The sequence below is a fragment of the Bufo bufo genome, chromosome 7, assembly GCF_905171765.1.
Source record: "Bufo bufo chromosome 7, aBufBuf1.1, whole genome shotgun sequence".
NCBI lineage: Eukaryota > Metazoa > Chordata > Amphibia > Anura > Bufonidae > Bufo > Bufo bufo.
This window is the reverse complement of record NC_053395.1, coordinates 188,566,575-188,592,628: the sequence shown is the minus strand read 5'-3', so window position 1 is coordinate 188,592,628 and position 26,054 is coordinate 188,566,575. Positions and strand designations below refer to the sequence as shown.

The following is a 26,054-nucleotide window of genomic DNA, read 5'->3' as shown; positions in this document are numbered from 1 at the left end:
ATTTTTAGGCCAATTTCACAAGAGCCTATTCAGTCCGGAAAACGCACACTGAGTGAGGGTGAGTCTACTGAACTGTACAAATGACATCATGTGAGTACAGTTCAGTACACCCGTGGTCAGGCAGGAACACACAGCAATCATAAATCATTTTGATGCTGTGAGTTTGCATTAGAGGAGCTGTGCTCACACAGTATGTGTGTTTCCCTGACTGAATAGGCTCTTATGAAATTGGCTTAACGATGAGTTTCAGTTGACCAACAGTCGAGCATGCATGTTTCATCCCCATTCAGAACCTAGAGAAATGGCTGACAACAGTGCTTTGCTGTTTTCTTCTGCCCCTAAACAATGAATAGAGGGGCATGCTCGACCACTGTTATGTTCAAACTCCTCACTGTGGTGGAGGACCCAGGACCCCTGTTCTAATGATTTGTGGGACATTTATATCCTATCTTGTGGATGAGCGAGTTAGGCCTCTTGCACATGACCGTATCCGTTTTGCGGGCCACAAATCACGGATCAGCAATTTTTGCTGGATCCATTGTAAAAAAATAAAATTAAAGCCCATTCTTGTCCGCAAAATGGACAAGAATAGGATAGGTTCTATAAAGAATAGGAAAGGTTCTATAAAATGCAGATCAGACACTAACCAAAAATACGGTTGTGTTCTTGAGGCATTTAGGTGGTGATCCTTCTGGGGCAGCAGGTAATGGAACTGCAGTCATGGCAAAAAAAATCAAGGTTTGCTCCACATATAAAGAATGAAAAAGTGTACCTTTTAATAAAGTGTATGTTCACTATAGGTTCCACTGAGAATACTTGTACAAAGAGTCATGAAAAGTACCTTATTGCCCTAAAGGGGTCTGGACTAGCATTTCCTGAAGAGAAACAGCCGAGCGGGAGCCAGGACAAGAGCACAAGTGCTTTACCAGTGCAAGGTTTGTGAAATACATTTCCTCTTTCTTCCATGTAGACTGTGTGTTAGGGCTCATGCACAAAACTCTGTGTTTTGCAATCCGCAAATCGTGGATCCATAAAACACGGCTATGGGCTGAGTGCATGGCGGATTTAAAAAAAATAAATTTTTTAAACTCCTGCAAAAATGTCCTATCGTTGTCTGCAAAACGGACAAGAATAGGACGTTTTCTCTTTTTTTTTTTTTTTTTTTTTGAGGGGCTGTGGAACAGATCTACGGATGCAGACAGCATCTTTTGCGGCCCCACTGAGATGAATGGGTCGTTTTTTGCGGATCGCATGCAGGCCAGAACTACGGACATGTGCATGAGGCCTTAGTCTGTGGTTTGTGTGTGTGCAGTTTGTCGTGTAAAGTTACTCCTACATCCACAAGATCTGTGTAGTCTATGCAAGAGAAACTTCCATGTTATAACTGAAGAAAAACCAAGAAGTGCTGGAGTACCTTCTCCTTTGTGTCATCCCTCCATTATCACTTCTGGAAATGTGTATATGGGGGATTTGCTAACTTGGTGTTCCCATTCACCTCGTAAATAGGAATTGTCCATATAGTTTGACACAGTTCACAGACCCCACAATCTGACACAGTTCACAGACCCCACAATCTGACACAGTTTTTTTTATTTGTTTGTTTTACAAGTCACTCCATGCCCTCTACCGTACTTTCTGTCTTTGCTCTTTTCCTCACTTGTTTGAACTTTTTGCACAGTAAACTTACCGTATTTTTTGCTTTATAAGACGCACCTGATGACAAGACGCACCCCAGGTTTAAGAGGAGGAAAATAAGAAAAAAATATTTTTCATCAGACCTCATATCATGCCCCCATAAATATCAGGACATCAGATCAGGACCCCATGAATGTCAGGGCATCAGATCATGCCCCCATGAATATCAGGGCATCAGATCAGGCCCCCATGTCAGAACCCCATCAGACCTCAGATCAGATTAAAATAACAACCTCCTCTTACTTATCCTGCTCAGCGGCTCCTCTTCACCTCTGGCAGAAGTTGCGCTCCCCTGTCTTCCCGGCCTGCACTGCTCTGTCACCTGACACTGTATGTGGTCAGGACAGTGAAGCGCCGTCCCAAGCAAGGAAGACCAGGGAGGGTGAGTTCTACAAGCACTTGTGGCGCTTCGTTCCCAACTCCCGGTACCTAATTCCTACTAGTGAGCGCGCTTCCATAATGGAAGTGCTCACTAGTATTCGCTTTAGAAGACGAACGTCCATTTTCCCCCCACTATAAAGCAAAAAATACAGTAATTGACTTTTTCAGTCAGACCGTTCACTGTTACCAGAAAACCCCCTTAGTGGCTCATTGTACATTATACTGATAAGTGCAATGCTCCTCTGTGGGCATCTTTATCTAGGCCCATCAAGAGAATTATACCGCTGTCACACTGTTATTCACATTCTACCATTTACTATTACATTAGGAGGTAACATCTTTTCCTCACAACAGCAGTAAAATAACCATGGGGTCGCTACAGCAGGAAAGAATTTAGTATTTAATTTTCCATGGTATAGTCACTACCGAAATGAAAAACAGCCAAAAATTCTGAAAAAAAAAGTTTATATGGATTTAAAAACAAACAAAAAAACCTACTTTCTGATGGAAGTGTCTATTTAACAGGAATAACAGATGAACGGCACAATGCAGAAAATGTGTTCTGGAATGGTATTTTGTGCCTGTCTTCAAGGCCTTTTAAAATAGTCTGAAAATATATTATCTAATTGATAACATTTTTATTTATGAATTCATATTTGATGCAGAAGGGAATTTTTCTTGAACTCAGTTTTTTTTTTTTCTGTAGAAACTGCAGGAGCGAATGCAGCGTCAGCACAGTCCGATTCTTCTGATGAGGTTGGTGAATTGCTGTTATTTTTTACTTTCCATTATCTGTAGCCTTCCTGCCTTCTGTGGTATAGAGGGTGGAGGTCTGGTGATACTTCATTGCTTATAGTGACCATTCACATCTGTCATTTTCTGACATTGATTTGAGCATTTTAGTTAATGCAGCGGTAAGATGGTTTATGGGCAATAGTATTTCCTTTATTTTGTACAATATCTTCTGTTATGCTGTAATGAGGAGATATATTCATTTTGTGATAATGCCGTACAGCACATATTATCTTCACAGTTCTATCTTTTATAAAGGGACAGCTGCCATGCGAGTGAATGGTGCTCGGCCTACGATTTTACTGCAAAGCGAACCGGTTTTCAAATCAGTTAATAGCTGCAAGACTTTCTAGTAAAACAGCAGTTTGAACTACAAAACTGGGCAGCGATGATCGGTCTAAGTGTTAGCTGCACAATTGTGCGGCCACTACCAGTCATTTGATTAACCTGGCTAATTTGCGGCATCCTGGCCACTCTGTTTCCGTACCTTTTTAAAGAGTGATGGGTTAATATCTGGTAATAATCTAATTTTAAATGTATGACTATCTTCATGAAATTTGTCTACTTGGGCTAAAGTTGTATTAATCTTCCAGGAGGACCAGGATGACAGATCATCTGTAGGGAAACGTAAAAGAGTAAAACTCAGCACAAGTGCCAAAGGTATGTATACTTTCACATGACCCTGCTGACTTCGTTCTAGGGCTGTCACCGAAAACAAACATCATCTGAAATGTCAAGTGTCTTGTGTTACACAGCTTGGAACACCCCAAACTGCAACCTGCAAGACATCCGTGTTCCTCAGTCAGTCTTTCTGGCTTCAGATGCACGCTCTGAGAGCAGAAACCGTCCGGATGTGGGCTAGAATAACTTAGTTAAAAGCTTTTACATACTTACAATTCATTTGCTGTTTGTTATATGAACTTATTACCCCATCCAGGTGTAATTAAATTGTTGTTTAGGCGGTTTATGAAGCCAAAACCAGGAGTGGATCTTAACTACTTAAGCCATCTGGCAGGTCTGCATCTAACCCTGCAAGGAAGTTCCAGATTTTTCCTGGTATTGGTACAAAAACTGCATCACTGTCACATGTCGGAGGCCCAAGGCAGACCTCCGGGACATCATGCAAACAGGACACAGGTAAAACAGACAAAGGACCAAAAAAGAACTTTTATTACAAGTGTAATAAAGCACACAACAGTAAGCAGGTAGGCAATAGTGGTAGCACTACCACAGAACCAAGCATTGGCAGACCAGAAGCAAAACCCAGAGAGCGGAGAGCCAGTGAGCCCCGTTCTTCACAGAGTGCCTGGTGGTGGGAATGAACTGGGCCGAGGGCTCACTGGTCGCACCTCCAGGAAGGTCCCGTTACACTTGGCCCCTACCTGCAGAGAACCACTCTGGTGCAAGCACCAGCGGATCAGACAACAATGGAACAGACAACAAGACGAATGGGAACCAGTACAGAAGCAGATGCTTGAACCCCAAGCAGAATGGAAGCATGGCTGTCTCAGGCAGAGCTGCACACAAACTAAAGATACAGACAAGAGATTCCCCCTCCGGGGAAGCCAGGGACCCTCTCATGAAGGCATGACAAACACTGGATAGGAACAGGAGTAGAAAGGAACTACAGGCAGACGAGAACAGACAAGGATCAGAAGCAGTAAGCACTGCCAGGCAGGACATAGGACAGACTACAATCAGAAGCAGTTTAGCACTGCCAGGCTAAACAAGAAACGGACAAGGATAACATAAACATCATACAGGGCAGGTACAGAACAGACATAGCCTCAAACACCATCACAGAACAGGTGCAGGAGAACAGACAAGGCAATAACACCAAACCCCTCACAGAACAGGTATCGGAGAACATCAGACAAAGCAGCAACAATGCATTACCAGGTGACACCACAAACAAGGGCAGATAGGAAAAAAAACCTGGGTCAGCAGCAAGGGGCTACACCCAGTAAGGCACTGGACAGAAGATAGACTGACCACAAGCCCCACAGCTCACAGATGGATATAGCTGGATAACGAGGGCACCTGATAAGCCACACCCAGGACCAGACCAGGGAATGTTAACCACACCAGAACAGGAGTACCAGAACCACAGACACACAGGCTGCAGTACAGGATGTTGCCCCTGGCAACCAGCATACACTGAGTCCACCGCAGTCAGTACGCCAGAGCACAAACAACCAGTGTCACAGAAAAGCATCCATATTCAGACCCTGTTCACACACAAGGCTGCAGCCAGCGCACATCGCTGAACCAGCAGGCATGGGGAAACCCACAGCCAGTACACAAGGTGCAGGCAGTCAGCCTGCACGGCACCAGAGACATAAGCCACAGAGATGCAGACACTGGAATACACAAACATAGGACACAGTTCACACACTACACCGCAGCCAGCATGCAGTCCCACACAACCAGCATACACAGGTGTCAGCCTGCAGCTAGTACTTGAGGGAACCTGCAGCCAGGCTGCAAGGCAACAGTGATAAGAACTGCACAGAGAAGCAGACACTGGGAGAGCAAACATTCACAGGCAGCAGTTAACAGAAGACACCGCAGCCAGCACGCAGCCCACAGGAGGCAGCCTGCAGCCAGCCTACACAGACACAACTGTCACAGTGAACCGCACTGTGACCATCACAAAACCGTATAAAAAAACCTCCATGTACAGTTGCAAGAAAAAGTATATGAACCCTTTGGAATGATATGGATTTCTGCACAAATTGGTCATAAAATGTGATCTGATCTTCATCACAACAATAGACAATCACAGTCTGCTTAAACTAATAAAACACAGAATTAAATTTTACCATGTTTTTATTGAACACACCATGTAAACATTCACAGTGCAGGTGGAAAAAGTATGTGAACCCCTAGACTAATGACATCTCCAAGAGCTAATTGGAGTGAGGTGTCAGCCAACTGGAGTCCAATCAATGAGATGAGATTGGAGGTGTTGGTTACAGCTGCCCTGCCCTATAAAAAACACACACCAGTTCTGGATTTGTTTTTCACAAGAAGCATTGCCTGATGTGAATGATGCCTCTCACAAAAGAGCTCTCAGAAGACCTACGATTAAGAATTGTTGACTTGCATAAAGCTGGAAAGGCTTATAAAAGTATCTCCAAAAGCCTTGCTGTTCATCAGTCCACGATAAGACAAATTGTCTATAAATGGAGAAAGCTCATCACTGCTGCTAATCTCCCTAAAAGTGGCCGTCCTGTAAAGATGACTGCAAGAGCACAGCGCAGACTTCTCAATGAGGTGAAGAAGAATCCTAGAGTGTCAGCTAAAGACTTACAAAAGTCTCTGGCATATGCTAACATCCCTGTTAGCGAATCTACGATACGTAAAACACTAAACAAGAATGGATTTCATGGGAGGATACCACAGAGAAAGCCACTGCTGTCCAAAAAAAACATTGCTTCACGTTTGCAGTTTGCACAAGAGCACCTGGATGTTCCACAGCAGTACTGGCAAAATATTCTGTGGACAGATGAAACCAAAGTTGAGTTGTTTGGAAGAAACACACAACACTATGTGTGGAGAAAAAGAGGCACAGCACACCAACATCAAAACCTCATCCCAACTGTGAAGTATGGTGGTGGGGGCATCATGGTTTGGGGCTGCTTTGCTGTGTCAGGGCCTGGACGGATTGCTGTCATCGAAGGAAAAATTAATTTCCAAGTTTATCAAGACATTTTGCAGGAGAACTTAAGGCCATCTGTCCACCAGCTGAAGCTCAAGAGAAGATGGGTGTTGCAACAGGACAACGACCCAAAGCACAGAAGTAAATCAACAACAGAATGGCTTAAACAGAAGAAAATACACCTTCTGGAGTGGCCCAGTCAGAGTCCTGACCTCAACCCGATTGAGATGCTGTGGCATGACCTCAAGAAAGCGATTCACACCAGACATCCCAAGAATATTGCTGAACTGAAACAGTTCTGTAAAGAGGAATGGTGATGAATTACTCCTGACCGTTGTGCACGTCTGATCTGCAACTACAGGAAACGTTTGGGTGAAGTTATTGCTGCCAAAGGAGGTTCAACCAGTTATTAAATCCAAGGGTTCACATACTTTTTCCACCTGCACTGTGAATGTTTACTTGGTGTGTTCAATAAAAACATGGCAAGATTTAATTCTTTGTGTGTTATTAGTTTAGGCAGACTGTGATTGTCTATTGCTGTGACTTAGATGAAGATCAGATCACATTTTATGACCAATTTGTGCAGAAATCCATATAATTCCAAAGGGTTTACATACTTTTTCTTGCAACTGTATACAAGAAGCCGAAAGCAGACAGGTCTGACTAAGCTCTTCAGTTGCATGCAGATGTATTTTAGTTGGATTAGAAAAGGAAAAATTGTTCCCATTCCACAAACACAAATATTACTCCCCCCCCCCCCCCCCAAAAAAAAAAAAAATAGAAATTGCCTTCTCACCACAGTCTACACAGTTAATAGATTTGATCCAATAACAATTAAGAGTTTTTCACAAAATGTATCTCCTATCTATAGTATGCAAAGAGGTGTCTCTTGGAAAATTAAACCATATCCATAGTACAACCGCTTGGAAGTGGCGCTAGCGAGATGGTTTTCTTTTCTCAGGAGACATCTAGGGTTGAGTGGTAAACCGGTGTCCACGATATACCGCGGTATTTGGTCACGTCATAGGAGCGGTCATATGCGTGCTGACCACTCCTAAATCTGTGTCAGCCCGCCTCTACATCCCTGCATATGCGTACCGTACACATTACTTCCTGCAGCGGCCGCCCCCGGCTCCTCCTCGCTCCCATATTTAAGTCTCCGCCCACTGGCCGAGCACAGGCGCGAAGCGCGGAAAGTCAGTCAGCAATCCGTGTCCAAGCCAAGGTGGGGGAAGAGGAGTGAGAGACCTTAACGGCCCAGGTGTCAGAAATAAAGGTTGTACTGTCTGTCTTCTGCGGCCCTGGCCCTGCCTGCAAGCTGCACTGCACATGGTGATGGCATCCATACAGGAGCAACAAGACATTATTATACTGATGGCGGAGGAGTTACAAATTGTTGTCCCATACAGTATAATGTCACCTTGTGGCCCCGTTACAGTATAGTTCCTTAGTCCAGACAGTATCATGTCTCCTGGTGGCCCCATGCAGTATAGTGACTCTTGTGGCCCACTGCCTGCCCATACAGTATATAATGTCTCCTTGTGGCCCCATACAGTATAACGTCTCCCTTGTGGCTGCCCCCATACAGTATAACGTCTCCTAGTGGCTGCCCCCATACAGTATAACGTCTCCTTGTGGCTGCCCCCATACAGTATAACGTCTCCTTGTGGCTGCCCCCATACAGTGTAACGTCTCCCTTGTGGCTGCCCCCATACAGTGTAACGTCTCTCTTGTGGCTGCCCCCATACAGTGTAACTTCTCTCTTGTGGCTGCCCCCATACAGTGTAACGTCTCCTTGTGGCCCCAAGTGTTTTTTTCTTCTTAATGGGTATCTATCGCGATATATATCGTTATCGCGATAAATTTCTTAACGTTATCCGTGGAATATTTTTGAGATCGCCCAACCCTAGAGACATCTCTTTGCATATTATTTTCCCATAGAGCATTACCAATAAGTCTCCATACCGTGGAGTACTTCCAGTAAGACTCCTATGTGCAGGATACTTACCAAGTGCTCATGCACACGGTCATAGACAGTTTTGCGGTTGCAAATTGCAGATCCGCAAAACATGGATACCGGCCGTGTGTGTTTCGCATTTTGCGGTTCAGAACATCCTGCCCTCTATAGAACTATCCTATCCCTGTCTGTAAAACGGTTTAATTTTTGCTGCCCCATTGAAATGACTGGGTCCACACCAGACTCACAAAAAGTGCGGATCAGGTGCAAAAATACATTTGTGTGCATGAGCCCTAAGTGTCTGATCGTTGGGGTCCACTAAGAGATTGCAACACACAACAAAAAGTGTGCACAATAACAAATGTATTATAAAAATGTATATACGACTATTGCAATCAGCATAGTACAACCCCGCACAAAAAAAAAACTGTCACAGAAACTATTAAAAACAATCCTAATCTTATCGGTCACAACAATATGTTATCCCCTAGTAGCCATCCTAGGTAATCCAATAAAATATCATCAAAAGTCTAGTCGTCCTAAAAGTGACCATTCCCAAATATGAATATAATTAGATGAAGAACTCATACTAGGACTTGATTCTCTTGTTAATTCTGCCAATTTTTTTTTCACAGATCAGTCTATCATGGATGTTCTGAAGCATAAATGTTTTTTAGAAGAATTACTCTTTTGGACTGTGAAGTATGAATTTCCTCAGAAAATGGTCACCTTCCTGCTCAATATGCTACCAGACCAAGAGTACAAGGTAATCTCACTGCCTTCCCTTCCCTCAGTGTAGGGGAGTCGGCATCCATTGTACCTTCCAGGAACATTGGGGGAGATTCATCAAACTGGTGTAAAGTAGAACTGGCTTAGTTGCCCATAGCAACCAATCAGATTCCACCTTTCATTTTCCAAAGTAGCTGTGAAAAATGAAAGGTGGAATCTGATTGGCTGCAGCGGGCACGTTGATATATAGTTATAACTCCAAACATAGTCATAACTCCAAAGACTGGCAACTAGCATCAGGACATCAGGCCTGCAGTTATGTCTTTTTTTAATTATGTTATTTTAATATGTAGCTAGTTTTGATTTTATTAACTCTTGGTCAATCCATTTTAAAGGCGTTTTCCACCTTTGGGGGCCTTTCAGCCAGATCCCCTGACCCCCACTCCCATCGCCAGATCTGTGGAGGGTACCATACTTACCTGCTCCCGCCACTGGGTTCTGGCTCCTTTGTCCCCCACTGTCATGCTGTGGGTCACATGACACATAGGAGACATGTAGCTTTTTACAGCCAGTCATTGGCTGCAGCAGCCACGTGACACTCATCAAGCAGGAATTTTACCAGTGGGGGAGCTGGAACCCAGCGGTGGGTAGCAGGTAAGTATGCTTACCTATGCAGGTCTGTCAGCTTTGCAGGGGTATGGCTGAAAGGCCTCTGAAGGTGGAAAACCCATTTAAGGGCTTTAAGCATTACAGTTCTGTTTTAGTCAATGGAAGATTCTTGTTGCAGGCTTATCGGCCTGAAGATCTATGCATTAGAACAGGCATCCTCAAACTGCGGCCCTCCAGCTGTTGCAAAACTACTACTCCCAGCATGCCCAAACAGCCGTCGGGTATCAGCCTACAGCAGGGCATTGTGGAAGTTGTAGTTTTACAACAGCTGGAGGGCCGCAGTTTGAGGTTGCCTGCATTAGAAGATAGGGCTCATGGTGCTACTGGTTGCTTGGAATCATGGGACATGTAACTTGCTGGTCTGTGCAGGGTTAGGTGAATACAGACTTTTTCTCATGAAAATCAGTGCATCAGTGTTCTGAAGTCTGTCTGAACTTCTGTTACGCTGGGCACTAAAATTAAAGCTGAACCCGGACATATCCATGTTTTCACCCTGGCAGCCCCCCTGAAAAGCTTTTTCTGGAGATCCTGTGACGTACTGGTCTCTCCATGGGAATGCTAGGAGGAGGCTTCAGCCTAGCAGTGAGCCCAGTGACCTCACTGGCACTAATGGGCGGCCTTTAACGCTGCCCTAGCCTGTAAAATGGCTAGGGCAGCGCTAAAGCCTGCCCATGAGAGCTGGTGATGTCACTGGCAACACTGCTTAGCGGAAGCCTCCTCCTATGAGTGTGAAAAATATAAACAACCATGAAATGCTCCGATGCTAATGTCTGGGGCCTGCCTGGGTAAAAATGGGATATGTTGACAACCCCTTTTAAATGCCATGCTGGCAATTCCAACACTGCCTACTTGCACAGTGCCTAGTCAAAAGTTGCTATTGGATAATTCTTCTCAACTTCTCGGCCACTAAGTTGTTTTTGTGATTTTAATTTGCAGATTGCGTTTACAAAAACTTTTGTTCAACATTATGCTTTCATAATGAAAACCTTGAAGAAAAGCCATGAGTCAGACACAATGTCAAACCGAATTGTGCACATCAGCGTCCAGCTCTTCAGCAATGAGGAGCTGGCTCGTCAGGTGACTGAAGAGTGTCAGCTTCTGGACATTATGGTTACCGTGCTGCTCTACATGATGGAAAGTTGCCTTATCAAAAGTGAATTGCAAGGTAATTACAAGCCTTTCTCATTTAGTTGCATTTTTCCCCAGAAACATACATAGGTTTTATATGGTTTCAAGGGAAGCTGACAGTAAGGTATTCAATATTTAACTAAGCACATTACCTTATCCTGTCCAAGCATGTCATCCCTAATAGGGATCGACCGATTATCGGTTTTACCGATATTATCGGCCGATATTCAGTATTTTGACCGTTATCGGTATCGGCATCTATTTTGCCGATATTCCGATAACGTATGGGGAACAAGGATTGCGCTGCTCAGCGCGCTCTGTGTTCCCTCAGCAGCACAGGGGAGAAGGAAGCAGTGTCTCCCTCCCCCTGTGCTGCTGCCGCTGCAGCCAGTGAGAGGAAGGAGGACAAGAGGAGGGGCTGTGGCCGCTGCACCACCAATGAAGAGAAATCTCTCATTAATTCATATACAGGAGGCGGGAGCTGGCTGCAGAATCACATAGCCGGCTCCCGACCTCTATGAGCGGTAGCTGCGATCCGCGGTAGTTAACCCCTCAGGTGCCGCGGATCGCAGCTATTGCTCATAGAGGTCGGGAGCCGGCTATGTGATTCTGCAGCCAGCTCCTGCCTCCTGTATATGAATTAATGAGAAATTTCTCTTCATTGGTGGCGCAGTGCGCCCCCCCAAGCCCCCAAGTATTAATCATTGGTGGCGCAGTGCGCCCCCCCCCAGTATTAGTCATTGGTGGCAGTGGCCACAGGATCCCCTCTCCCCTCCTCCTCCGATCGGAGCCCCAGCAGTGTAATCCTGGGGCTCCGATCGGTTACCACGGCAGCCAGGACGCTATTGAAGCCCTGGCTGCCATGTTCAGCTCCATGCTGCTGTGTGCACAAAACACAGAGCAGCAGGGACAGTGCGAGATCTTATTCACCCTGATAGAGATCTATAAATAGGTGAATGGGTGAATAGGACAATGGTTCTAGTCCCTAAGGGGGCTAAAAGTTAGTAACAAAAAAACACCAAAATATTAAGTATAAATGAAAGATTTTTTTAAAAAAAATATAAAAATACACGTTAACAATAAACATATTAATTTTCAGCAGATTTGTGTAGGAATTTTTTATATATTTTTTAAAATGAAAATTACTAGAACATCGGTATAAATTATCGGCTATCTGCCTGAAAGTTCACAAATTATCGGTATCGGCCCTAAAAAAACAATATCGGCCGATCCCTAATAATGATCTCGAAGAAAAATTACATATATAACAATAGTATAAGTGTCCGTGAAAGTGAATATTAGCCTAGAGATTGGACCCTTTTAAAATGTAGCTTTTATTAGTTCAATTAAAAAGCAAAAAATATCACCCTATGATAACTGGGTGACCGAAAAACATATATATCAGGACAAGATATCGCCCAGCTACCACCGTGAATTGGTGCAAATAAGATGTAAGTGGTGCAAATTCCAAGGGCACTTATGACATTTATGAGAGGTGTGGGATGTAGGGAAAAAGGTTAGGGCACTTATTATGGGTGCTGGGGATGGTTCTCTCCCTGTACCCGCCCTAGATTAACCCTTTGCCCAGGGATGATCCCTGATGGTGGGATCACACTGTCCCCGTACCTACCCTGTCTGGCCCTGTACAACCCTGTAACTTGGGAATTTAACACATATACTGATGTTGATTTTAACCCTGACGCGTTTCCCCACTACGGTTCATCAGGGGGTCGGTTAAAGGATGATAATTGTTATGAATAACATCATAGATCAAAGCAGGATAAATAGATAAATAAAAAGTGTAAATACTATGTCCTGGATGATGCCGTGAGGCAGGCCATACTTGGGGCAAGATAACTCACACAGACTCTCTTATCGATGAAGAGGGATGTCACTGGTCACCCAGTTATCATAGGGTGATATTTTTTGCTTTTTAATTGAAATAATAAAAGCTACATTTTAAAAGGGTCCAATCTCTAGGCTAACATCCCTAATAATGCCCTTGTCTTAAGTTTGTGTTCTATGAATACAGAAAAAAAATTCTTTATTCAGCACTCCTGCTGTATAAGCGCTTTTAAGTCAAGGCGGTTGGCTCAGAGCTGTGGTTACATCATCTCCTGTCCACATCTTGCACAGACACAGACTTTCTCCTCCACAGCACCTACATATTGAAGCTGAGTTTACAGCTGCGCAGTTCAGTGCTTCGCTGTGCATGCGCCAGATAGTGGGGAGAGTATGGGCCTGAAATGTCCGCTACTCTGTGCAGGCGTCATGTAGGAGAAAGTCTGTGACTGCATGAGATATGGAGAGAAGAAGGGATGACGTAACCACAGCTCTGAAACATCAATCAAGGGGCAGGAGGCAGGATCTGGGTGTGACAAGCTTGACTTGGAAGCTGCAAGAGCCGGTCTCATTATAAGAGTTGTGTCATGGAACATATTTCACATTTTTCAAACCAGCTCCTGGACCTGAATACTTTTGTAATTACATGTAATTAAAAATGTAGTATAGCCACTCAGTTATTCCATAAACGGTATCTGTATAACGCCACCCGCTGTTTGTTCTTTTCCTTATTTTTTTTGTCCGTCTCACTGAGCTGGTTGAACGTTGCTCAGTTTTAATCTTTAACTGCCGCCTGCCATATGTTCTGAATGAATGTGGAGATATCTGGATCCATGGGAGGTACAGGGCTGGTTCTAGTTTTGCTAGAAAGAGATGGTCACGTACTATATGATGTCTGATTTTTCATTTATTAAATCAATCATGGCATAACCCCTTTAACTTGAAAGCGTTCATTAGCATACAACAGGAGCGCTGAATAGAGATTATTTTCTTGGTATTCATAAAACACAAAATCAAGAAAAGGCACCGTCAGTGTTTGGTCAGTGATTTTCCATCAGGAATTTTGAACCAAAACTAGATTCGGCTTTAAACAAAGAACAGGTGCAGATCTTTCCCTTAAACGTCCCTTGGCTGAATTTGATGGACTTGCAGTATGTCTTTTTTTCAACCGTATTAACTATATGTAGTTATGTAATCTTAGGTCTGTGCAGCTCCAATCCTAGTTTTAGCTCACATCGCGCTGCCTTCCAGTGATGAGCCTGTGAGATCCAGCCCCCTGGATCTCACAGGCCGGAAGCTGTATGAGTAATACACACACTTCCGTGTCATGAGGAAGGGCTGGAATTGTCTCTGGTAGCCCGAAACGCGTAGACAAGACTGCTAATTTTTGTAATTCATGGATGAGTTTTTACCGCAAGCTTAATAAACGCATATTCCTTTATCCAAGTGGAGCTGGATTTCTTTCAACCTCTTTTTGCATGAGTAATACACACAGTATTACTCATACAGCCAATGCATTCCAATACAGAAGTATTGGAATGCATTGTAAAGGATTAGACCACCAAAAGTTGAAGTCCCCAAGTGGGACAAAAAATAAAGTGAAAAATAAAGTTTCAAGAAAAAAATAAACAAAAAAGTAATTTTTTTGTCACCTTACATCACAAAAAGTAAAACGGCAAGCGATCAAAAAGGCGTATGCCCACCAAAATAGTACCAATCTAACAGTCACCACATCCCGCAAAAAATTGGCCCCTGCCTGAGACAATCGACCAAAAAATAAAAAAAATATGGCTCAGAATATGGAGACACTAAAACATAATTTTTTTTTGTTTTAAAAAAGCTGTTAATGTGTAAAACTTGCATAAATAAAAAAAAGCACCTTACATCACAAAAAGTGTAATAACAAGCGATCAAAAAGTCATATGCACCCCAAAATAGTGCCAATCAAACCGTCATCTCATCCCGCAAAAATCTTACCCTACCCAAGATAATCGCCCAAAAACGGAAAAAACTATGGCTCTCAGACTATGGAAACGCTAAAACATTTTTATTTTTTTTGTTTCAAAAATGAAATCATTGTGTAAAACTTGCATAAAAAAAAAAAAAAAAGTATACATATTGGGTATCGCCGCGTCCATGACAACCTGGTCTATAAAAATGCCACATGATCTAACCTGTCAGATGAATGTTGTAAATAACAAATAAAAACTGTGCCAAAACAGCTATTTCTTGTTACCTTGCCTCACAAAAAGTGTAATATAGAGCAACCAAATATCATATGTACCCTAAACTAAACTAGTACCAACAATACTGCCACCCTATCCCGTAGTTTCTAAAATGGGTTAACTTTTTTGGAGTTTCTACTCTAAGGGCGCATCAGGCGGGCTTCAAATGGGACATGGTTTTAAAAAAAACTGTCCAGCAAAATCTGCCTTCCAAAAACCGTACGGCATTCCTTTCCTTCTGCGCCCTGCCGTGTGCCCGTACAGCGGTTTACGACAACATATGGGGTGTTTCTGTGAACTACAGAATCAGGGCCATAAATATTGAGTTTTGTTTGGCTGTTAACCCTTGCTTTGTAACGGGAAAAAAATTATTAAAATGGAAAATCTGCCAAAAAAAGTGAAATTTTGAAATTGTATCTCTATTTTCATTAATTCTTGTGGAACACCTAAAGGGTTAACGACGTTTGTAAAATCAGTTTTGAATACCTTGAGGGGTGTAGTTTCTAGAATGGGGTCATTTTTGGGTGGTTTCTATTATGTAAGCCTCACAAAGTGACTTCAGACCTGAACTGGTCCTTGAAAAGTGGGTTTTTGAAAATTTCTGAAACATTTCAAGATTTGCTTCTAAACTTCTAAGCCTTGTAACATCCCCAAAAAATAAAATGTCATTCCCAAAATGATCCAAACGTGAAGTAGACATATGGGGAATGTAAAGTTATAACTATTTTTGTAGTTATTACTATGTATTATAGAAGTAGAGAAATTGAAACGTGGAAATTTGCAATTTTTTTTTTACAAATTTTTGGTAAATTTGGGTGTTTTTTTTTTATAAATAAAACTTTAATTTTTTTGACTTCATTGTACCAGTGTCATGAAGTACAATATGTGACGAAAAAACAATCTCAGAATGGCCTAGAGAAGTCCAAAGCGTTTTAAAGTTATCACCACTCAAAGTGACACTGGTCAGATTTGCAAAAAATGGCCTGGTCCTTAAGGTGAAATAAGGCTGTGTCCTAAAGGGGTTAATTGGACGTTATTAATAATATTGAGCCGTTCTGCAACAAGGGCTTAACTGTTTTTGTAGTTGTCTGAGTCTTTCTACTTTCACTTTGTGTGGTCATCTAATAACCCTTAGTGAAAAGTCAGATCCCGCTACTAAAGAATTTCATGGCTGCACAAAGACAGTGGTTCAAAATTTTTAATAAAGACCAATTGAAAAAAAGATTTTTAGCTCAAAATGAGAACAATGCAATAATAATAATAATAATAATAATAATAATAATAATAATAATAATAATAATAAAAAAAAAATAAAATTGCCCCCAAAGGTGAACGTAGCCTTTAAAGGCTATTTCCATCTGAACATTTGTGTCTTTTATGGATATCTCACTTAGTTTTGAAAAACCCATAGAAGTAGTAGAGTAGAGTAGCCAGCTCTCTATTCACTTTAGCACCCATTGGGGTCCCGTTCTCCCTAGAGAACCAGGCCCCCTAACTACATCCTGTGCACAGGGCTACAGTGCTATTTTCAGTTTAAAGGGGTTTTCCAATAAATAACATGTATCCACTTGTCCACAAGATAGAGGCTGAATGCGTGATAGCTGAGGGCCCAACATTTGGAACCCCTCTCTGATTCCTGAGTGTACTGTGTCAGTGCCCTGGCAGTTTACATGCGTGACCACTCTAGGGTCCTAGTGGTCATAGACTTCATATGAATCTGTACACCATTTGCTCCACTTTCCAAGGAGAGCCGAACAGGAGCAAAGGGGCACAGGGCTCGGCTAATTTTTTAATTATCAGTGGGGTCTCGCTGTGATATGTCAGAAGTTTATCAAAGTGATATATAATTGATTATTGTCTTGTTTAGTAGTAGTAGTAGTAGTAGTTTTCATCAGTTGAATTAGTTTGTAGTGGAAAATGAATAGAGATAAAGAAGTTAATGCCACCAGTTTACATCAAGTCGCTTTCTCATGGACCGGAGAATAAACCGTTTCTTTAATACTTCAAAAGGGTTGCAGTGTGAAATTACAATGGGGAGCTGGAGGGTCACTGTAACGAAATAAAATGTAAGGAGACCACAGTTTACTTACATTTTTATTTCATGGGAAGTAATATATTGACTTTCCTTAATGTCCAGTTGTCATGGAATCAGAATACTGTATGTATTGTATTTTTTGTCCTTCTTTCCGTTGATTCACACTTGTATTTTCAGATGAAGAGAACAGTTTACATGTCGTGGTAAACTGCGGCGAAGCGCTACTGAAGAATAACACATACTGGCCGCTAGTTAGTGATTTCATCAATATTCTTTCCCACCAAAGTGTAGCTAAGAAATTCTTAGAGGATCATGGGTTACTAGTTACTTGGATGAATTTTGTATCATTCTTTCAAGGTAGGTACTTCAGATAAGTTTTTGCTGTGTAGTGGGCTATAAGGAATACGTTTAGTTGTTTGCAATCAATTTAGTTGAACATTTTTTAATCTTTCACCAGTGCCCAAAGCACAACCACTTTTCCTTTAAAGGTGTTGTACAGTCAGTATTTACGGATGACCTATGCTCAGGATAGGTCATTAATATCTGATCTGTGGGGGTCCGGCACCCCTGCCGATCACCTGTTTGAAGAAGAGTTGGCGCCCCATGCGAGTGCTACTTCCTCTTCATTACACTGCTTGTCCTATCGGAAGTGCAGTGTAATTACAAGTACTTGCTGTGTTCCATTGAATAGAGTGAGTACGTGTAATTACACTTCGACACTGCTGCAAAGGAGACGACATGCAGTACAACTCCTTTAAGGTTGTTGTTTTGCTCAGGCCGATTGACAGGCAGTTATCAGGATCGAACTGTTTGTGCTCAATTATTGCTTGATCGTGAGCGAAGATGATAGCTGTATATGCAGCAATAATCTGCTCTGTATGGGGATGAACGATCACTACTGGTATATTGGGAACCAGCATTTGTACGAACCTTTGTTCTCGATAATTGTGCTGATAATCTGCTAATGTAAATTGGCCCTTGGGGTAGGGCCAGACTGCATGGTTGGGATGTGGCTGAGTACTGCATGGCCATGCAAGCGACATCGGGATCATACTAACTCATAATTAGAGCTGAATTGTTAATTCAGTGTTCATTGTTAATGACTGGTTCTGTGGGTCACCACGTGGCCATTACCAAAAAACACAGAATTAACAGTTTGACTCTAATCGGTTAATATACTACACACATCTTCCTGTCAGTTTTCGATGCATTTTGATTTATTTTTTTGCCACAGAGGTGTGTTGGAAGGAAATAAGAAATATAAAGGAAAGATTATACGTCTCCTTCCCGCTGACTCCACTTCTGGCTTTGGGTCAAAAACTTGCATCAAAATCCATTTTGCGGACTGCAAACAGCGAATCCACAAAACACATTTACTGTCCGTATGCAACCTGCATCACTGTGCAGACCCATTGACTTCTATGATATCTGTCGTGGTGTGGAGGCATGGACCTGGAAGTATACAGAAAGGCTTCTCTGTGCTTCCAGGTCCTTCCCTCCACCCCTCAAAAGATAGAACATGGCCCATCTTTGGCCGAATCTTGCGGATCGCAGACCTATTGGGTCTGTGGGGTGCACACAGCCAGTGCCCATGTTTTGCAGATCAACGGTTTACGGCCTAAGGCTGCATTCACACGTCCGTGCTGTGTTGCAGACCCGCAAATTGCGGATCCGCAACACACCCACAAATTGCGGATCCGCAACACACCCGCCCGGCACCCCTATAGAAATGCCTATTCTTGTCCCAAAGATCAGGGCCGCGCTCCGCAAATGCGGATGCGGACAGCACACTGTGTGCTGTCCGCATCCATTCCGTCCCCATAGAGAATGAATGGGTCCGCACCCGTTCCGCAAAATTGCGGAACGGATGCGGACCCATTTTGCGGACGTGTGAATGGAACCTAACTCTCAGTTTTGATCAATTTCCTTCTACTGGTTATCGCCATATTCATATAGTTGTTCTGTTAACAAAATGTTCCCAGGGTTATGTGGCAAACTTAAAGCATTGACCTGATGCGAGTCTAAGATCTGTAATATCTATAAAGTGTTAATCAGAAAATGATTCGTTTGTATTTTTTCCAGGTATGAATTTAAATAAGCGGGAACTCAATGAGCATGTGGAATTTGAGTCCCAGACATACTATGCTGCATTTGCTGCTGAACTTGAAGCCTGTGCCCAGCCAATGTGGGGTCTTCTGTCACACTGCAAAGTGAGGGTGAGTAAAATATTTTGCTGCCTGTATGGCTTAAATGTCTTAAAAGGCATTTTATGGGATTTAAATAATGACTGCCTATCTACAGGATAGGTCACCAATATGAGATTGGTGAGGGTCCAATTTCCAGCACTCCTACCGATCAGCTGTTGGCCTCTTCCTCCGTATCGGACATCGCGCCCATCAGTCACATGGCATTTGTGCAGCTCAGTCCCATTCAAGTGACTGGGATTGAATGGTGCAATACCCAGCACAGCTGCAATACATTGTATGGCAGGGGTTGCAACCTCTGGCACTCCAGGTGTTGTGAAACTACATCTCCCATCATGCACACTTGCTTGGCTGTTCTCTAAACTCCCACAGAAGTGAAAGGAGCATGCTGGGAGTTGTATTTTCAGCTGGAGTGCAGAAGGATGCTAATGCCTGGTGAATGGCATTGTGCCTGGTATACATTGTAAAGGCTTATCACTGCTGCCCCATAGTTAGATATGTGTGTGTGTGTGTGTGTGTGTGTGTGTGTGTGTGTATATATATATATATATATATATATATATATATCAGGAATGACCAACATCCGGCTCTCCAGCTGTTGTAAAACTACAACTCCCACCATTCCCTGCTGTAGGCTGATAGCTATAGGCTGTCCGGGCATGCTGGGAGTTGTAGTTTTGCAACAGCTGGAGAGCTGCTGGTTGGCCAGCCCTGATATATAGCTCTGCAGCAGAATCTTCATTGGTCTTAGAGCTGTTTCCAGTTTTCTGTTCTGGAAGATGCAGAGGCATATGACTGACGCAAATGTGCCCGACAACTCCCATTTACTATAATGGGGTCTGTTGGTTTTCTGTTATGGTTTGTCTTTTTGCTGAACAAAGTACAGCTGGATGCAGTGGTATTTAAAGGGATCGCAGTGCTCTTTTAGGGGCTGTCTCATTTAAAGGGGTATTTCCATCTGAGATAATGGGGTCATATCGCTAGGATATGCCCCCTTTGTCTGATAGGTGCGGCTTCCACTCCTATACCGTGAACGTAGTGGGGAAGGTGGTAGCTGGAGGACCCCGGGTTTGCCCAGGTCTGGCCACCACCAAGCGCTCTCTCCAAAGTAGTGAATAATATAGTAAGCTTCCACTGGACTTCCACTGCGCCCAATTTTAGGTGCAACCTAAACAGGTGAGCATAACCACACTTCCTGTACTCGGAGGCTACTAGTGCTTGACATACTCGCCCTATGAGCGCCTTTTTCTTCTTGTGGCCACCATTTGCCATAGTAGTGAATGTGAGCAAACTGCGGTTGCGCAGACACCGCTCCCATTAATTTCTATGGGGCCAAAGTAAATAGCTGAGCCAGTGGTTGGGTATTTTCGGTGGAAACAGAAACGAATTGAGGGCGGCTGCATTCATTTTTCCATTCTGTTACACACTGCTCGCTTCCATGGTTGTGACCATCCTGCACTCCAGTAGCGGTGGCCGTACTTGCACCCTATAGTAAAAATATTTTCCTATATTGTGCAAGCCCGACCACCGCTGCTGATGCCGAGCCAATAATAAAATGCAGATCAACGACATGTATAGATCTTTTTCACACGGGTCCATGTAATGGGAAAGGGGGACAAACTACTGCTATTACGCTTGTTCGTCCCCTATTCACTTTGCATATTGTCTGTGGCACAGGGCCATGATGATTTTGAATGCCATATGAAAGATCTGATCATCTGACAAATGAGGGTTTTGTTGATTTTTCACATGATCTGTCACATTTTTACTCATTACCTTTACAAAGTTCATATCCAATAATTGGCCCAGTCGTCAGCCAGTGGAAAAGGGCTCCCACTCTTATTTACCCGATATTCGGTTAGGACGTTTGATGTGGCATAGCCTGATGTCTATAGAGAAATCTATAATTCTATGCAAGGTCTTCTGTGGAAGGACATGGGCATATTTCTGCTTTGAACTTGATATTTATCACCAAAAAACGGGGTTGGGTTGGCCATTTGGATTATTAAATGTTTTCCATCAGAATTTCTAAAGATGTAAATGCTCCTTAGAAATCTTACTAATGTTTCTTTCCTAATAACTTGAGTTCGTTCTCTCTGTAGGAGACTCAAGAGTACACAAGGAATGTTGTCCGGTATTGCCTTGAAGCCCTTCAGGATTGGTTTGATGCCATAAACTTTGTAGATGAGGTAGGTCTGATGTATCGAACAATTTTGCATTCACTGTTATCCTGTATAAATTAATATTTTGTATGTGCTTGAAGGTCTGACTGCAGCGATGCCAACGATCATGACAACTAGGAGACTGATGGATTATTTCAATGAAACACCTTTTGGCTTTTCCCAGACATGGGGCCACCTTGATCTGTGCTGTGTGTCTGCATTGCAGATTGGCCCCATTCAAGTGTTGGTGTTTCACAGGTTTTCCTAAACCATGGGTGCCATGGGAGGAGGGTATAGAAAAGTCAGAAATGTCCTATTTGAACTATAATCTTTGTCTTTTCATACTGCTCGACAGTTTTCCAAAGTGACAGAAAAATTGGGCAGGGTTTACCGGGAGGGGTGGGGCCTCCTACCAGTGGTGGGGTCTAATAGGCAGCTTGTCAGTTTAAGGGTCCATTCACACGTCCGTAAGTGTTTTGCAGATCCGCAAAACACTGACATCGGCAATGTGCGTTCCGCATTTTGCGGACCGCACATCGCCGGCACTTAATAGCAAATGCTTATTCTTGTCCGCAATTGCGAACAAGAATAGGACATGTTCTATTTTTTTTCGGGAATAGAATTGCGGACCCGGAAGTGCGGGTCCGCAATTCCGGATCCGGGCTGCACATCATGCGGCCCAATAGAAATGAATGGGTCTGCAATTCCGTTCCGCAAAATGCGGAACAGAATTGCGCACGTGTAAATGGACCCTAGTACTGATGGCTCAAATCACTTCAGTGCAGTATTGCAGTGCATTACACTATAAATCATGGTGTCAGAGGATCCAGTCCCCTAATAAGACAAAAAAATTGTAGAAAAAAAAAGTGTACTATTTAAAAAACTGGAAAAAATCCCCATTTACCCTTTCTACCACGAGCCAGTTTTCACCTTTCTGCCCAGGCCATTTTTTGCAAATACGACACTTTTTGTGGTAATAACTGGAACACTTTTATTTATCCAGGCCATTCTGAGATTGTTTTCTCGTGACACATTGTACTTCATTATAGTCATACATTTGAGTCAATATATTTCACCTTTTATTTAATTTATTTAATTAATTAGCAATTTTCAAAATTTCAGTTTCTCAGCTTTTAAAACTTAGTGATGCCTCATAAAATATTTACTTAACATTCCCCAAATGTCTACTTTATGTTTGCATCATTTTGTAAATTGTCATTTTAATTTTTAGGACGTTAGAAGGCTTCGAATTTTAGAAGCAATTCCTAACATTATTAAGAATTTCCAAAAACCCACTTTTTAAGGACCAGTTCAGGTCTGAAGTCACTTGATGGGGCATACATAGTGGAAACCACCCATAAATTACCCCATTGTAGAAACTACACCCCTCAAGCTACTCAAAACTGATTTTACAAACTTTGTTAACCTTTTAGGTGTTCCTCTAGAATTAAAGGAAAATGGAGATGGAATTTAAAAATTTAACTTTTTTTGGCAGATTTCCCATTTGAATCAATTTTTTCTTTAACCCCTTAAGGACTCAGCCCTATTTCACCTTAAGGACTTGGCCATTTTTTGCAAATCTGACCAGTGTCACTTTAAGTGCTCATAACTTTAAAACGCTTTGACTTACCCAGGCCGTTCTGAGATTGTTTTTTCGTCACATATTGTACTTCATGACACTGCTAAAATTGGGTCAAAAAAGTAAATTTTTTTGCATAAAAAAATACAATTTTTACCGAATATTTTGAAAAATTAGCAAATTTCAAAGTTTGTTTCTCTACCTCTGTAATACATAGTAATACCCCCAAAAATTGTGATGACTTTACATTCCCCATATGTCTACTTCATGTTTGTAGCATTTTGGGAATGATATTTTATTTTTTGGGGATGTTACAAGGCTTAAAAGTTTAGAAGCAAATTTTGAAATTTTCAGAAATCTTCAAAATCCCACTTTTTATGGACCAGTTCAGGTTTGAAGTCATATTGTGAGGCTTAGATAATAGAAACCTCCAAAAAATGACCCCATTCTAGAAACTACACCCCTCAAGGTATTCAAAACTGTTTTTTCAAACTTTCCACAAGAGTTAATGGCAGATGGAGAAACAATTTAGAAATTTCTATTTTTTGGAAACTTTTCCAATATAATCAATTTTTTCCAGGAGTAAAACAAGGGTTAACTGCCAAACAAAACTCAAAATGGGTTGCCCCAATTCTGTAGTTTGCAGAAACACCCCATATGTGGTCGTAAACTACTATTTGGCTAAACGGCAGGACATAGAAGGAGGGGAACGCCATATGGTTTTTGGAAGGCAGATTTTGCTGGACTGGTTTATTTACACCATGTCCATTTGAAGCCCCCCCTGATGCACCCCTAGAGTAGAAACTCCACAAAAGTGACCCCATCTAGGAAACTACGGGATAAGGTGGTTGTTGTTTTGGGACTATTTTAGGGGTAAATATGATTTTTGGTTGCTCTATATTACTCTTTTTTGAGGCAATGTACCAAAAAAAAAAATTCTAAAATTGTTTCTACATTCGCTATTTAGTTTTGTGGAACACCTAAAGGGTTAACATAGTTTGTAAAGTAACTTTTGAATACCTTGAGGGGTGTAGTTTCTTAGATGGGGTCACTTTTTTGGAGTTTCTAGTCTAGGCTACATCAGGGGGGGCTTCTAATGGGACATGGTGTAAAAAAAAAAAACTGTCCATCAAAATCTGCCTTCTAGAAACCGTATGGAGTTCCCTTCGTTCTATGCCCTGCCGTGCGGCTATATAGCCATTTACGACGGCATATGGGGTGTTTCTGCAAACTACCGAATCAGGGCCATAAATATTGAGTTTTGTTTGGCTGTTAACCCTTGCTTTATTACCGGCAAAAAGGATTCAAATGGAAATTTTGCCCAAAAATGGGTGTTTTGGCACCGTTTTTATTTTATATTTTTAACACCGTTCATCCGAGGCGTTTGGGCAAAAGTTATTTTTATAGCGACGACTTTTACGCACGCGACGATGCCCAATATGTATGGCTGTCAGACTTTGGAGACACTAAGCAGGCATCCTAAAAACTGCGGCCCTCCAGATGTTGTAAAACTACAATTCCCACCATGCCCTGCTGATGGCTGTAGGTTGTCTGGGCATGCTGGGAGTTATAGTTTTACAACATCTGGAGGGCCGCAGTTTGAGGATGCCTGCACTAAAACTAATATTTTTTTGGGAAAAAAAAAATGTTTCCGTGTCTCCAAAGTCTGAGAGCCATAGTTTTTTATGTTCTCTAGGGGACTGTTGGGGATTATAAAAATTTAGTATTGTGGACAGCATAAGGACATCCCTCTTGTCCTTATACCTGACCAGCAACAGGTTTCCACTGGTAAGTGCACGGGTCTCACCCCTGGGGATAGGTACCTGGAGGGGGTAGGCAGGGAGGCCGCGTTGATTTTTCCGCACGGTCCCACAAGCGAACGTGGATCTGGCGGCAAGGGACCTGAACAAGGGAATGCTGGTATAAAAGTTATCCACGTAAAGGTGGTAACCCTTATCCAGCAGTGGGTACATAAGGTCCCACACGAGTTTCCCGGTAACACCCAGAGTGGGGGGACATTCTGGGGGTTGAATCCGGGAATCTCGCCCCTCGTACACACGAAATTTGTAAGTGTACCCTGAGGTACTCTCACAAATTTTGTATAGCTTCACGCCATACCTCGCCCGCTTTGTGGGAATATATTGGCGGAAACTGAGTCTCCCCTTGAACGCAACGAGAGACTCATCAACCGCGACCTCCCTTCCAGGTACGTAGGCCTGCTGAAATGTGGCCCCAAAGTGATCGATGACCGGCCGTATCTTATACAGACAGTCATAGGCAGGATCACATTGGGGTGGACATGCTGCATTATCGGAATAATGCAGACATTTCCGGATGGCCTCAAACCGGGAGCGTGTCATGACCATACTGTACAGTGGGGTCTGGTATAGGACGTCCCCACTCCAGTATTGCCTGACACTGGGTTTTTGGACTAGACCCATATGCAGCACGAGGCCCCAAAATGTCCTCATCTCGGCTGCACTGACCGGCGTCCAGCCACCGGGTCTAGCCAAAAATTAGCCTGGGTTTTGAGCGACGAACTGTTGGGCGTACAGATTCGTCTGCTCCACCATCAGATTCACCAGTGGGTTACTGAAAAAAAAATTAAAATAGTCTATTTCAGTAAACCCCACTGTGGGAATCTGGATTCCAGGATTGCCAGCAAAATCCGGAATCTCGGGCTCAAAGTCCACTGGGGGACACCAGCTAAGTTCATCGGCAGGGGGCTCCGGTGGACTTATTTGGTGGGCCGGGAAACCAGTACGAACCCCAGGGCGGCTCGTACTAGGGTGGGCCACAGGATCCCTAGCATGTGGGGCCCCTGGCTCTGCCTGGCGGCGTCTCCGCCGCCTTGGTGGCTCATCGCCATCAGATGATGATGAGGAGGATGCGGATGATAAAAGGAACGTGGGGTCATCCTCATCCTCACTGGGGCTCTCAGAGTCGGAGGCAATCTGGGCGTATGCCTCCTCGGCCGAGAACATCCGGCGGGCCA

General features: G+C 43.0%; 1 protein-coding gene across 5 annotated transcripts in view; it reads left to right on the top strand.

The window, feature by feature from the left end:
- UBR3 (ubiquitin protein ligase E3 component n-recognin 3) overlaps nt 1-26,054 on the top strand; it is a 207,286-nt gene that overhangs the window by 24,957 nt on the left and 156,275 nt on the right. For all 5 annotated transcript variants that reach the window (XM_040441568.1, XM_040441565.1, XM_040441566.1 and 2 more), the window contains exons 4-11: nt 801-935; nt 2,783-2,832; nt 3,462-3,528; nt 9,122-9,252; nt 10,821-11,049; nt 17,292-17,471; nt 19,197-19,330; nt 21,421-21,507. In XM_040441568.1, the coding sequence (XP_040297502.1) occupies nt 801-935; nt 2,783-2,832; nt 3,462-3,528; nt 9,122-9,252; nt 10,821-11,049; nt 17,292-17,471; nt 19,197-19,330; nt 21,421-21,507 (1,013 nt within the window). The remainder of the gene's footprint in view (nt 1-800; nt 936-2,782; nt 2,833-3,461; nt 3,529-9,121; nt 9,253-10,820; nt 11,050-17,291; nt 17,472-19,196; nt 19,331-21,420; nt 21,508-26,054) is intronic.